Genomic DNA, 12,561 nt, shown 5'->3' on the forward strand with positions numbered 1-12,561 from the left:
ACTTCTTTACCTACTTTACAAAGTCAGTGTCACAGTGCACAAATTCAATGGATTGCACCAGTTTTGTACACGACATTTCATTAATGGTGAACTATACAGGCAGTCCCCGATTTACGCAGATCTGAGGAGTGGCGCTACTGGAGCAACCCAGCAGCACCCCAACTGCTCTGCCCCAGGCGTCCCCAAGTCAGCTCCTGCTGAAACTGACCAGCACTGACTACAGGAAGCCCGAGGCAGAGTTGCTCTGCCCCGGGCTTCCTGGAATCAGCCGCTGATCAGTTTCAGCAGCAGCTGACTTGGGGACGCTTGGGGTTCTTAAGTTGATTCTGTATGTAAGTCAGAACTGGCGGTCAGTTTCAGCAGCGGCTGAATCTGGACGCCAGTTCCGACTTACATACAGATTCCACTTAAGAACAAACCTACAGTCCCTATCTTGTACGTAACCCGGGGACTGCCTGTACATCAAGTTCATTACACTTGCATTCAATATGATCATAGAAAGATTCAAAATGCAACCCTTGGCTGTTTGCACCAGAGATTTCTGTGCATGATAGCAGGTAACTTGAAAGAAAACAAGATGCATTTTGGTGGTCAAATCAAAGCAGTGACCCATGTCTTTTCAAATTCCATTCACAGACTATTCAGACAAAAATGAATTGCCTCTACTTCAGAAGAGCTCATTATCTGTTGCTCTTTTCTGTGTAACTTGAATGTAGCATTAATATTTAAAATATATGAAATATTGATTAGTAGAGAGCATCAAAATGATTTGCATAAATAGTAAAATTTATTAAAGCAAAATTGGTGTAATTATAGGTACAGAGTTGTTAGGACATCGTAAAACATTGGGAACCATTTTGTATGTTTCCACAAACTTGGTCAAACTGAACGCTGGCATTTCTATGATGGAATTTTGGAATTAAAAAGGAAATTAAGTGTAGATAAAGAATCCAGTCCCACAAAGTACATTAAAATGTACCAGCCACATTGCTTTGTTGCATAAGTTTCATAATAACTCTCAAGACACTGGCTGATTCAGCTGCATGGATTCCTGTAAGTAGTTTAGCCGTGTTAGTCTGGTGTAGCTGAAACAAAAAACAGGACTATGTAGCACTTTAAAGACTAACAAGGTGGTTTATTAGGTGATGAGCTTTCATGGGCCAGACCCACTTCCTCAGATCAAATAGTGGAAGAAAATTGTCACAACCATATATACCAAAGGATACAATTAAAAAAAATGAACACATATGAAAAGGACAAATCAAATTTCAGAACAGAAGGAGGATGCGAGGGGGGGGAAGGTAAATGTCTGTGAGCTAATGATATTAGAGGTGATAATTAAGGAAGCTATCTTTGTAATGGGTAAGATAATTGATGTCTTTGTTTAAGCTTAGTTGTAAGGTGTTGAATTTAAGCATGAATGAAAGTTCAGAGGATTCTCTTTCAAGTGTAGTCTTAAAAGGTCTTTGAAGCAGGATGCAGGTAATCAAGTCATTGAGACAATGTCCTTTCTGGATGAAATGGCAAGAAACTGTTTTTTCTTTGTGATCCTGTCTAATATCTGTTTTGTGGGCATTGATTCTTTGGCGAAGTGTCTGAGATGTTTGTCCAATGTACCTAGCAGACGGACACTTTTGGCACATGATAGCATAAATTATATTTCTCATAGACTCATAGACTCATAGACTTTGTCAGAAGGGACCATTATGATCATCTAGTCTGACCCCCTGCACAGTACAGGCCACAGAATCTCACACACCCCTCCTAGAATAATCCGCTCACCTATATCTCAGATATTGAAGCCTTCAAATACTTTGAAGACCCCAAGATGCAGAGAATCCTCCAGCTGTGATCTGTACCCCATGCTACAGAGGAAGGCGAAAAACCTCCAGGGTCTCTGCCAGTCTACCCTGGAGGAAAATTCCGTCCCGACCCCAAATATGGCGATCAGCTAAACCCTGAGCATGTGGGCAAGACTCACCAGCCAGACACCCAGAAAGTTCTCTGTAATAACTCCTATCATCCCTCCATTGACCTATTTCCCAGTGATAATGAATGGTCAATTAGTTACCAAGATCATGTTTTTGGATGAGCAGGAATATGTGTTCTTGATCTTATAACTCACTTGGTTAGGTCCAGTAATGGTATTAGCAGAGTGAATATGTGGACAAAGCTGGCAATGGGGTTTGTTGCAAGGGAAGGTACCAGGGTTGGTATTAGTGTGGTATGTTCTGTGGTTGTTGGTAAGAATCATCTTGAGGTTAGGTGGTTGTCTATAGGAGACTATGGGTCTGTCTCCCAGAGCCTCTTGGGCTGTGTCTACACTGCACCCCTTTTCCGGAAAAGGGATGCAGATGAGACAAGTCAGAATTGCAAATGAAGCGGGAATTTAAATTTTCCCCGCTTCATTTGTATAAATGTGGCTGCCGCTTTTTTCCAGCTCGGGGCTTTGCCGGAAAAAAGCGCTAGTATAGACAGGGATCTTTCGGAAAATAAAGCCGTTTCCGAAAGGTCCCTTATTCCTGATTTTAAAGTAGGAATAAGGGACCTTCTGGAAAACGGCTTACTTTCCGCAAGATCCCGTCTAGACTGGCGCTTTTCTCCGGCAAAACCCCGAGCCGGAAAAAAGCGGCAGCCATGTTCATGCAAATGCCGCGGGGGATATTTAAATCCCCCGCGGCATTTGCAATTCCTACTGGTCTCATTAGCATCCCTTTTCCGGAAAAGGGTGCCAATGTAGATACAGCCATAATGTGTTGGACAGGTTTAAGTTGGGGGCTGTAGGTGATGACAAGTGGTGTTCTCTTGTTGGTTTTCTTGGGTCTGTCTTGAAGTAGATGGTTTCTAGGTATTCGTCTGGCTCTTTCAATTTGCTTTTTTATTTTTCCGGGTGGGTAGCTGAGGTTTATAAATGCTTGGTAGAGATCCTGAAATTTCTGGTCTCTGTCAGTGGGAATAGAGCAGATGCGGTTGTATCAAAGGGCTTGGCTATAGATGATGGATCGTATGATGTGTTCTGGATAGGAGCTGGAGGCATGTAGGTAACTGTATGAGTCAGTGGGTTTTCTGTAGAGAGTGGTGTCTAATTTTCCATTGCTGATTTGTACTGTGGTGTCCAGGAAATGGATCTCTCGAGTGGAATTGTCCAGGCTGAGTGTGATGGTGGGGTGTAGGTTGTTAAAATCTCTGTGGAATGTCTCCAGTGTTTCTTGGCCATGAGTCCAGATCATAAAGATGTCATCGATGTAGCGTAAGTAGAGAAGGGGTAAAAGGGGACGGGAGTTGAGGAAACGTTCTAAGTCAGCCATAAAGATATTAGCGTACTGTGGGGCCATGCATGTACCCATGGCTGTGCCGCTGATCTGGAGGTATAAGTTGTTCTCAAACTGGAAATAATTGTGGGTGAAAACAAAGTTACATAGGTATGCTGTCAGATTGGCAGTGGTGTCCTCTGGGATACTGTTTCTAATTTCTTGTAATCCGTCTTCATGTGGGATGTTGGTGTATAGAGCTTCTACGTCCATGGTGGCAAGGATGGTGTTATCGGGGAGGTTATTGATGTTTTGTAGTTTCCTTAGGAAAGTATCTCGGAGATAGCTGGGAGTGTTGGTTGCGTAGGGTTTGAGAAGAGAGTCTACATAGCTGGATAAACCAGTAGTGAGCGTGCCGATACCTGAGATGATGGGACGTCCAGGGTGTCCAGGTTTATGGATTTGGGGAAGCAGATAGAACAATCCTGGTTGGGGGTCAGAAGGTGTTTCTGTGTGGATTTGTTCCCGGGTAGCTGTAGGGAGGCTTTTAAGGAGACAGTGTAGTTTCTTTTGGTATTCCGAGGTGGGATCAGAGGAGAGAGGTTTGTAAAATGTGGTGTTGGAGAGTTGTCTGGTTGCCTCCTGTAGTAGTTTGTGAGCATGCTAATGGTGCTCCCTGTTTTCTGTGTTTTAGAAGCCATAAGAAACCACTCAGAGCAGCAGGATAATATTAACCTAGGTGAGCTCCTATGTTTGCAAGTAATAAACATGATTTTTTTGGGAGCCAACTGTGCCCAAGTAGCATGTTCGTATTATTGTTGTGGAATGAGCAAAAGATGAAACGCTAATCATAAGAAATGTTTTATATCTGTAATCCAATTAAATGAATTTTGATACATTTAGCTAATTTTCTACTTCCTCTGACATCAAAACAAAGTTCCGACAGATTTCTTCATTTGTAACTATCAGATAATTTATTCAATAACATCACAGCTTGATGTACAACACATTGACTGAATATTGCTTTTTGTTGATTTTTTTACCTGCATATCGTATGTTCACTAACGAAGAGAACACAAAATAAATTGCAGTAATATAGTTGTAAGACCAAAACTAAAGGGTCACTTCTGGGAATGGCATTTCCTCGTCTCTTCATAATGAAATAACTATTACAGGGATGTGATACTTGAGGTGACTCAAAACATATTTTGTCATGTAGAATCAATCAAAACCCCAGTTTCTTATTCACCCTCCATTCAGGACACAGGAGACAAACACCTCCAGATGTTAGGGAAGGTTGTATCTGGATCTGAACTTCACGGCTGCCCCCACCTTTGGGTGGTGGCATGTCCCAGGCCCCAGCTCTTTCGTAAAAGTTTGATGGTCACAGGACGAGTCACTTTGGGGTGATCTGGAATGTTTGTCATATACAGCCAGTACTAGTTACTAATTTAATTTTTTATCACAGTCCATCACATTAATTTGATAACATTTCTAAAACTTTATGTTTACATTGATATGTTTTAAAAATGATTTTGGCTTTTAAGTAAGGAGCTGGCAGCATGGGATAAGGAATAAGGAGCAAATCTGCCAGTCTCTTGCAAAACTATTCTGGACCTGACAGCTGCGGGGAGAAGAGGAGGAGGGAAAAGAGGAGGGTGGAGTTTTTAGAGCTGTCTCAATCCAACCAGCTGATTGGTTGAGAACCAGACACCAGAGGCTGGGATTCCAGTAGGTTTGGCTCCTCCCCATATCACCTCCCTCCCTTCTGGTGGTACAGTTCCTGTTCGCACACAGAGTGCTAAGCTCTCAGTTCACTACACAAACAGTCTTGGACACAATGGTGCAGCAAGTACTGTACAGAGCTCTGGTCTCCACCAAGTGGCTCTCAGAATGTGTCCGGGCCAACCGGATTGGGCCCAGCCTGCGGGTGCTAGATGCATCCTGGTATTCTCCTGGGGAGAGGGATGCCCTGCAGGAGTTCCGAGACCGGCATATACCAGGCGCCTCATTTTTTGATATTGAGGAGTGTAAAGACAAGACGTCGCCCTATGAGCTCATGCTGCCCAGTGAGGCGCATTTCGCCGACTACGTTGGGCACCTGGGGATCAGCAATGACACACATGTAGTGGTGTATGATGGGGATGACTTGGGGAGCTTCTATGCCCCCCGAGCCTGGTGGATGTTCCGAGTCTTCGGGCACAGAACAGTCTCCGTGCTGAACGGCGGGTTCAAGAACTGGGTGAAGGATGGTCACCCTGTGACATCAGAGATCAGCAAGCCAGAGCCAGCAGTGTTTAAAGCCACCCTGGACAGGTCCCTGCTGAAGACCTATGCAGACATGGTAGAGAACATGGAATCCAAGCGGTTCCAGGTGGTGGATTCCAGGTCTGAGGGGAGGTACCGGGGGACAGAACCAGAACCAGGGAATGAAGGTAGGAGCAGTACATGGCGTCTCTTTCAGGTGGAGGTTTGCTCAGGCACTACTTCTCCTGCCTGCTAACAAATACACTTTGCAGTAGTGTATCAGGTTACACTAATACACCCCTCTCCTCACTGACATGCACACTAACAGGGCCTAAATTTCAACAAACAGATCTGACCCATTCAGAATTCGGGGGTGTTTAAATCTTTGGATCTGTTATAAAAGCAGGTAACTGTGAAGTTTAGATCCTGTCACAATATTCCCTGAAGTCAGTGCTTGTCTCCTGTGTCCTACTGCCCCTTATAGAGTTAATCATACTGCAGATGTGGGAGAATAGGGCCTCCTTATCTAATGTTAACAGATGCACATGATTGGTTTTTATACTTGCACTTTGCCTTCCTTATACATACCAGCAAAAGGCCAAGCGGCTGTAAACACAGCTCATTTTTCCTTGTAATTTGAGAGATCTGTTTTCCCTTGGTGAATAAATCCAGTTCCCTAATCAGCAGAGAACTTGATTGACTGTATCGTTGTCCTTTGGATCCTTACCAAAAATCCAAACATTTTGAAAAGAGAGAGTCCCAAACTCTGTCTCAGGGTCTCATTTGCTCCCCCTCCCCCCTTCCCTTTCCCTGACAAACTGCTTGTACAACAGTAACTTTCTCAACCATGGCGGGGGCAGGGAACATTGTGCCTGGAGTTTCTATAGAAGCATGCCTGGAATGGAATCTTGCTCCGTTGGAAGTTAAAGGCAAACTCCCTTATTGCTAAATCAAAGAGTTCACATAGCACAAAACAACCCCTCACTTTTTTCTCCATTCTGCTCATCTGAAGAAGTGGATTTTGCCCATGAAGGCTCATGATACTATCTAGATAAATATAGAGAGTTTTGTTAGTCTCTAAGGCGCTACAGAATCACTCTTTTTTAAAAACACGAGATCCTTTTAAATCCCAGGATTTTTTTAATTCTCTCTTCTGATTTCTGAACACCCAGCAGACAGCCTGTCTTCACTCCATATTGTATGTGTGCACCCAGATTGTTGTCATTCTTATTTCTAGAGCACCATATGTGTTCCAGGGGTTTTACAGTTAGAAAGCACGAGAGACGCCTGTCCAGTGCTTCATTTGTGCCAGAGCTTTGCAGTTCAGAGCCCAGCACCTCTGAGTTTGCTGCATCAGTCATGAAAGTTAAAAAAAAAAAAAAAACCACTGCTTGAGTCCCAGCATCTTTTCATTACAAATTAAGCACTGGGCTTGCCCCAAAAGATTACTGGCTAAGGTCCTGATCCTCCAGTGAAATCCCTGCAGGCAGACCCCTGAACCCCACCGGAGCTCCATTGACTTTGGTGGGGCTGTATATGGTTTGAAGGGTCCACATTTGTAGAACCAATGACAGGACTGGGATTTAAACGAAACACAAGGTCAGATGAGGATGGAAGAGGAGGTACGGCATGACAAGGGTTAGAGGAGTGAAAAAATCATGAGATGTGCTCGTGGTTAGTTCCCTTTTTAAGTGTATTAACAGCTGGGATTGCATTTTAGTTCACTAAAGCAGAGGTTGAAATTCAATCTGAAATGCCATACAAAATACCCCTTGCTGGTGGCACGTGGATTCCACACTCTTGGAGTGGAAGTAGGGAGTTGTCACTGGCCAGCAAATGCTGCAAGAACTCCAGCATTTCAGTGACTGTTCATTTTTACGTTTGAATTAGTTCCCCAGGAGCATGGGTGCCCCTTTTGTGTTTGTGCATGTATCCCAGCAGAGGAGACTTCCAGGAACACGCCCACAGCAGTGTGCGCTCAGTAAGCTGCTAAAAGCTGTTTTCAAATCAATTACCACCCCAAATGCAAACTGCATATTGTAAAATGCAGAATTTACACTCGGATATGCAATCTGAAATGCATGTTGTGGTTGGCTGATTACATAGGTCATTGCCCTAGGGAGTAGCCACCCAACAGTCCCAAAGTGTGGCACTGCCAGCAGTCCCCACCTCAGTTCCCTTTGCCAGGGTGGATTTCCTCAGTTCTCCATACCTCCATCTGTTCTGGAGAGGTGGCGGAGCCCTTTGTCCAAATCACAGAGTAGCAAAAACCAGCTAAAATATCCCACAAACAAAAAAGGGTATTCTGCCTTTCAGGAGCAGTTCTTCAGCCAAGACTCTCTTCCCAACCCTCCTCTGGGCTACCTGTGCCAGTTTTTATGGCTCTGGCATAGTGTACTCTACCCTCAGGCTGATTCCCCCTGAAATACTCTTCTCTGACCCCTTTTGGATTCTGTTCCTTGCATCCTTTCCTAGCCTCAGCTAGGCAGCTAGCTTTGGGCCTTCCATAGAGGCAAGGCCTATCCACTCCCTGGCTATGTCTACACTGCAGGCTTTTTGCACAAGAACAGCTGTTCTTGCGCAAAAACTTGCCAGGTGTCTGCACTGCATGCACATTCTTGCGCAAGTAAATTTACAGTACAGCGTCAGAAAACAGGGCTTCTTCTGGAAGAGTTATTCCTCTCCCCACGAGGAATAAGCCCCCTTGCGCAAGAGCTCTTCCACAAGAGGGCAGTGTAGACAGGCAACATGATTTTCTTGCGCAAGAAACCCCTATGGCTAAAATGGCCATCAGAGCTTTCTTGCGCAAGAGAGCATCCATACTGCCATGGACGCTCTTGCACAAAAGCACATCTCTTGCGCAAAAGCACATGGCAGTGTGGACTCACTCTTGTGGAAGACCTTTTGCACAAGAACTCTTGCACAAAACAGTTCTTGCGCAATAAAAAGCCTTCAGTGTAGAAGTAGCCCCTGAGTTTCCACCAGCACAGTGAGCGCTCTCAATCCTTTTATAAGGCCTATGTGTTCATTAAGCTATCACCTGACCATTTTAACTCTACTCCCTCAGGGTGGGCAGCAACTAATTAATTACGGCACGGTTGTTGCTCATTTCCTCATTCCCCTTTATAGGCACTAGGCTCTTTGCCACCGTCATCCAATCAAGGTCACGAGACCATGAAACTTAGGGTACGTCTACGCTAGCCCCCTAGTTGGAACTACGGAGGCTAATGAGGATGACCGAAATTGCTAATGAAGTGCGGGATTTAGGTTGGCCAGAGGAAAAATTTCCTAGTGATCAGGGTGATTAAACAGTGGAATAAATTGCCTAAGGAGGTTATGGAATCTCCATCTCTGGAGATATTCAAGAGCAGGTTAGATAGGCATCTGTCAAGAATGTTCTAGTAGGTGCTTGGTCCTGCTGTGAGGGCAGAGGACTGGACTTGATGACCTCTCAAAGTCTTTTTAGTATTCTATGATTCTCCCACCTATGATCTGTTCAAGTTGTAAGTTGCTTGGGGACAGAGGAGGTGTGTCTAGACAACAGGGTTTTGTCGACAAAAGTCCACTTTTGTCGACAAAACTATACCTGCGTCTACACTACCGCTGAGTTCTGTTGACATAACGTCGACAGAACTCAGCAGTTTTGTCGACGCTGCTAAACCTCATTTTACGAGGCATAACGCTTTCTGTCAACAGAGTTCTGTCAACAGAAGGTGTTACTGCATGTAAACTGTCCTTTGCGTCTACACTACCATGTCGACAAAGCAGCTTGCTTTGTTGACAGACCTGAATGTAGTCCAGATGCTCTTTGTCGACAGAAGCCTGTAGTCTAGACGTACCCAGGGGTTTCTTTTTCTACCTATTTTGAAATAACATCTAGCACAATGGGTTCCAATCTTGGGTGGGTGCTCCCAGTGCTACCATAATCAAATAAATAAATGACTACATTATAAGCCATGTCACATTTAAAATATTAGGCACAAACCATCTGCCCAGCAAGAGTCATTTAATGAAAAACTTGTGAATAAATACATGAGAGAGTCTCTCAGTTTCTTGTCAGGCAGCAGAAAAAGAGAGTCAACTTTCCCAATAAGTTGTTTGTTAGGAATTACTGCCCAGATCCCTGCCACCTTGTTTTTCTCCTGCTGATCTACAGCCTCATCCCTTGTGTTCTCTGACTCCTCTGCCCTCTTGCTCTTCCCATCCTCCTGAATTCCATTGTTCCTTGCTCTCCACCGACTGTTTTCTGTTCACCCTGAAAGACCCGGGTAGGAGAGAGGGATGGAACTCAGAGGACATTTCTATGCTTTATGGCACCTTGATGATTGAGTGTCTGTATTCAGCTAGCATTTGATTAACTCACTTTATGTTATTTTTGTTAGATGTGAATGCACACTGAGCCTGCTCTGATGGATATGCTTTTAATAATAAAAAACGTAAATAAAAATAAATCAAATCTTTGCAATGTAAGCAACCTGTGGGTTTGGGTCTGGAGACACCGAAGGAATGAAGCAGCAGCATAATTTACAAAAAAAAGCTAGGAGTGAAAATTATTCTCAGCTCAGCACCTGCCAGGGAATGCTGAGATTGTTTCCAAGGGAAGTGTGTGGATACTGCTGGGAGCTGGAGCCAGTTTCTAAGGCGCTCAGAGGAGACAAATCGAGAAGCAAATGAGACGAATAATGTCCGTCTGGAGCAGTGGGTTATCACACAATCACTGAGCAGCCTTCCAAAGAGACCTAGCATTGTTATAGATTCTGCCTCCCAGCCCTCAAGTTTTACCTGTGGGACAAAATAACAAATTACAGACTTTGCAGCATCCCCTTATGATGCTGCATCCATGAGTGATGAAACTGCATCATCATCACATATAGACACAACATTGTGATGCTGCATTATGATACATGGTCATGGTATTGTGAGGCCTGAAATTAATTGGTAACTCTTTAATCTGGCTTTGTAAGAGGGGGGACAAATCTATGGCCATCAGGACCATCCCACTGTTTTGGGCGTTGGTGCCAATCTGTCTTTAAGACTTAGGTTCTCATTTATCTGATTGTCCCATGACTTGTCTCTTCCAGGCTCTTTAGAAATGTAAACCTGTCTCTGTCACTGGTGAATTGTTTCAAGCCAGTGTTTAAAGTCTCCTACTCTTATAGGGCTGAATCCAAAGCCCATTAAAAACAATGGAAAGACTCTCATTGACTTCAGTGGGCTTTGGAACAGGCTTGTGACGGGCTACGTCTACACTGGCCCCAAATTCCAGAAAAGGGATGCAAAGCAGGTAAGTCAGCATAGGGAAATCCGCGGGGGATTTAAATATCCCCCGTGGATTTAAATAAACATGGCCGCCGCTTTTTTTCCGGCTTGGGGAAAAGCCGGAAAAAAGCGTCTAGACTGGCGCGATCCTCCGGAATAAAGCCCTTTTCCGGAGGATCTCTTATTCCTACCTGAATCCTACCTGAAGAATCCTACCTGAATTCCTACCTGAGGAATAAGAGATCCTCCGGAAAAGGGCTTTATTCCGGAGGATCGCGCCAGTCTAGACGCTTTTTTCCGGCTTTTCCCCAAGCTGGAAAAAAAGTGGCGGCCATGTTTATTTAAATCCACGGGGGATATTTAAATTCCCCGCGGATTTCCTTATGCTGACTTACCTGCTTTGCATCCCTTTTCCGGAATTTGGGGCCAGTGTAGACGTAGCCACGGTGTTTGCTGTGTGTTTCAGCGAAACATTTCAAATCTCATTCATCATTTTTGAAGCCTTCTCAGCTGGCACAAATTAGCAGAATTTCCCTGAAATAGTTTACACCAGCAGAAAGTCTGACTCTTATTTATACTGAAATGGAGTGGATTTAAAAAGCTACAAAAGTTCTCCACTCACTTTGACCCCACTGTAACTGACTAGTCAGTGGTGACCCTAAATGCTCAAGGCCTGACAATTTTCTCCCTTCTCTAGGAAACCATCTGAGTGTGACACACCCAAAAGCTGGGCTCAAAACAGTTTTCATGATAGTCCTGGCTTCTTAATGTTCACATAACCCCACCCAACATAGCTGGCAGCAGCGATAATTTCATTAACTCTTGGAGCCAGATTTTCACCACTGACATAAGCACATGTACCTCTACATAATTTAACCCATATAGTAAATGGTAGAGGCTACTGGATCTTCCAACCTGATCCTCTTTTTACCTATTTTGTTGAGTTTCTATTTACGCCAGTCCCACACATATCTGCTCTAGTCTGATCTTGAATCTCAGCAGTCATGGTACCTCTGGCCATGAAAATTCTTAGGCCCAGATTCTCTAAGGAAGTTAGGTGCCTAACTCCCATTGCAATTGATACACCTAAATATCTTTGAGAATTTAGCCTTAGCCAAGGCTTTTACTTCTGTAGCTTCCAGCTTGTCACTCTGTACCCCCAGTGTCATCTCAGCTTGTGAAGCATTCTCCTGAAGGGATTTAGTGTTTTGTTATGGGATGTCTCTTTGAATGTTCTCCTCACACGTTCTTTTTTCTCTCTTGGGGGGTGTTTTAGGGCTTGACCCAGGTCACATCCCTGGCTCACTGAACATGCCCTTCTTTGAATTCCTCACTGAAGCTGGCTTCGAGAAGAGCCCAGAGGAGATTCGGAGCATGTTCCAGGAGAAGAAGGTGGACCTCTCGCAGCCACTCATTGCCACGTGCCGTAAAGGGATCACAGCGTGCCACATTGCCCTGGCGGCGTACCTCTGTGGCAAGCCAGATGTGGCCATCTATGACGGATCCTGGTCAGAGTGGTTCCGTCGAGCCCCGCCAGAGCACAAGCTCTCTGAGTGGAAGCGCAATAAGGCATAAAGGGACAGAGGCTGCATCGCAGTCCGTTAGCATTCATTGGGAGTGGGGTTTGTCAACGGTCTTTGTTCAGGGGAACTGGGAACGAGGGCAGGGGCAGCATTGCATTCTCTCTGTGTTGTAGCTAGTCCAGTTTTGTAAGACCAAATCATAGGCTTTCAGGCTATCTTCCTTTTTTAATTATGCCTCTGAATAAAAGTTCTGCCTTCTGATTGTGCATCTGTGTGTGCCT

At 44.5% G+C, this 12,561-nt stretch overlaps 1 protein-coding gene across 1 annotated transcript; it reads left to right on the forward strand.

The window, feature by feature from the left end:
* Positions 1-5,028: 5,028 nt before the first annotated feature.
* TST (thiosulfate sulfurtransferase) lies at positions 5,029-12,546 on the forward strand. Its single transcript, XM_006133797.4, has 2 exons — positions 5,029-5,686; positions 12,034-12,546. The coding sequence occupies exons 1-2, from the start codon at positions 5,092-5,094 to the stop codon at positions 12,330-12,332; spliced, it is 894 nt and encodes a 297-aa protein (XP_006133859.1). The 5' UTR covers positions 5,029-5,091; the 3' UTR covers positions 12,333-12,546.
* Positions 12,547-12,561: the final 15 nt, after the last annotated feature.

This window comes from Pelodiscus sinensis, chromosome 1, assembly GCF_049634645.1.
Source record: "Pelodiscus sinensis isolate JC-2024 chromosome 1, ASM4963464v1, whole genome shotgun sequence".
In the NCBI taxonomy this organism is placed as follows: Eukaryota; Metazoa; Chordata; order Testudines; family Trionychidae; genus Pelodiscus; species Pelodiscus sinensis.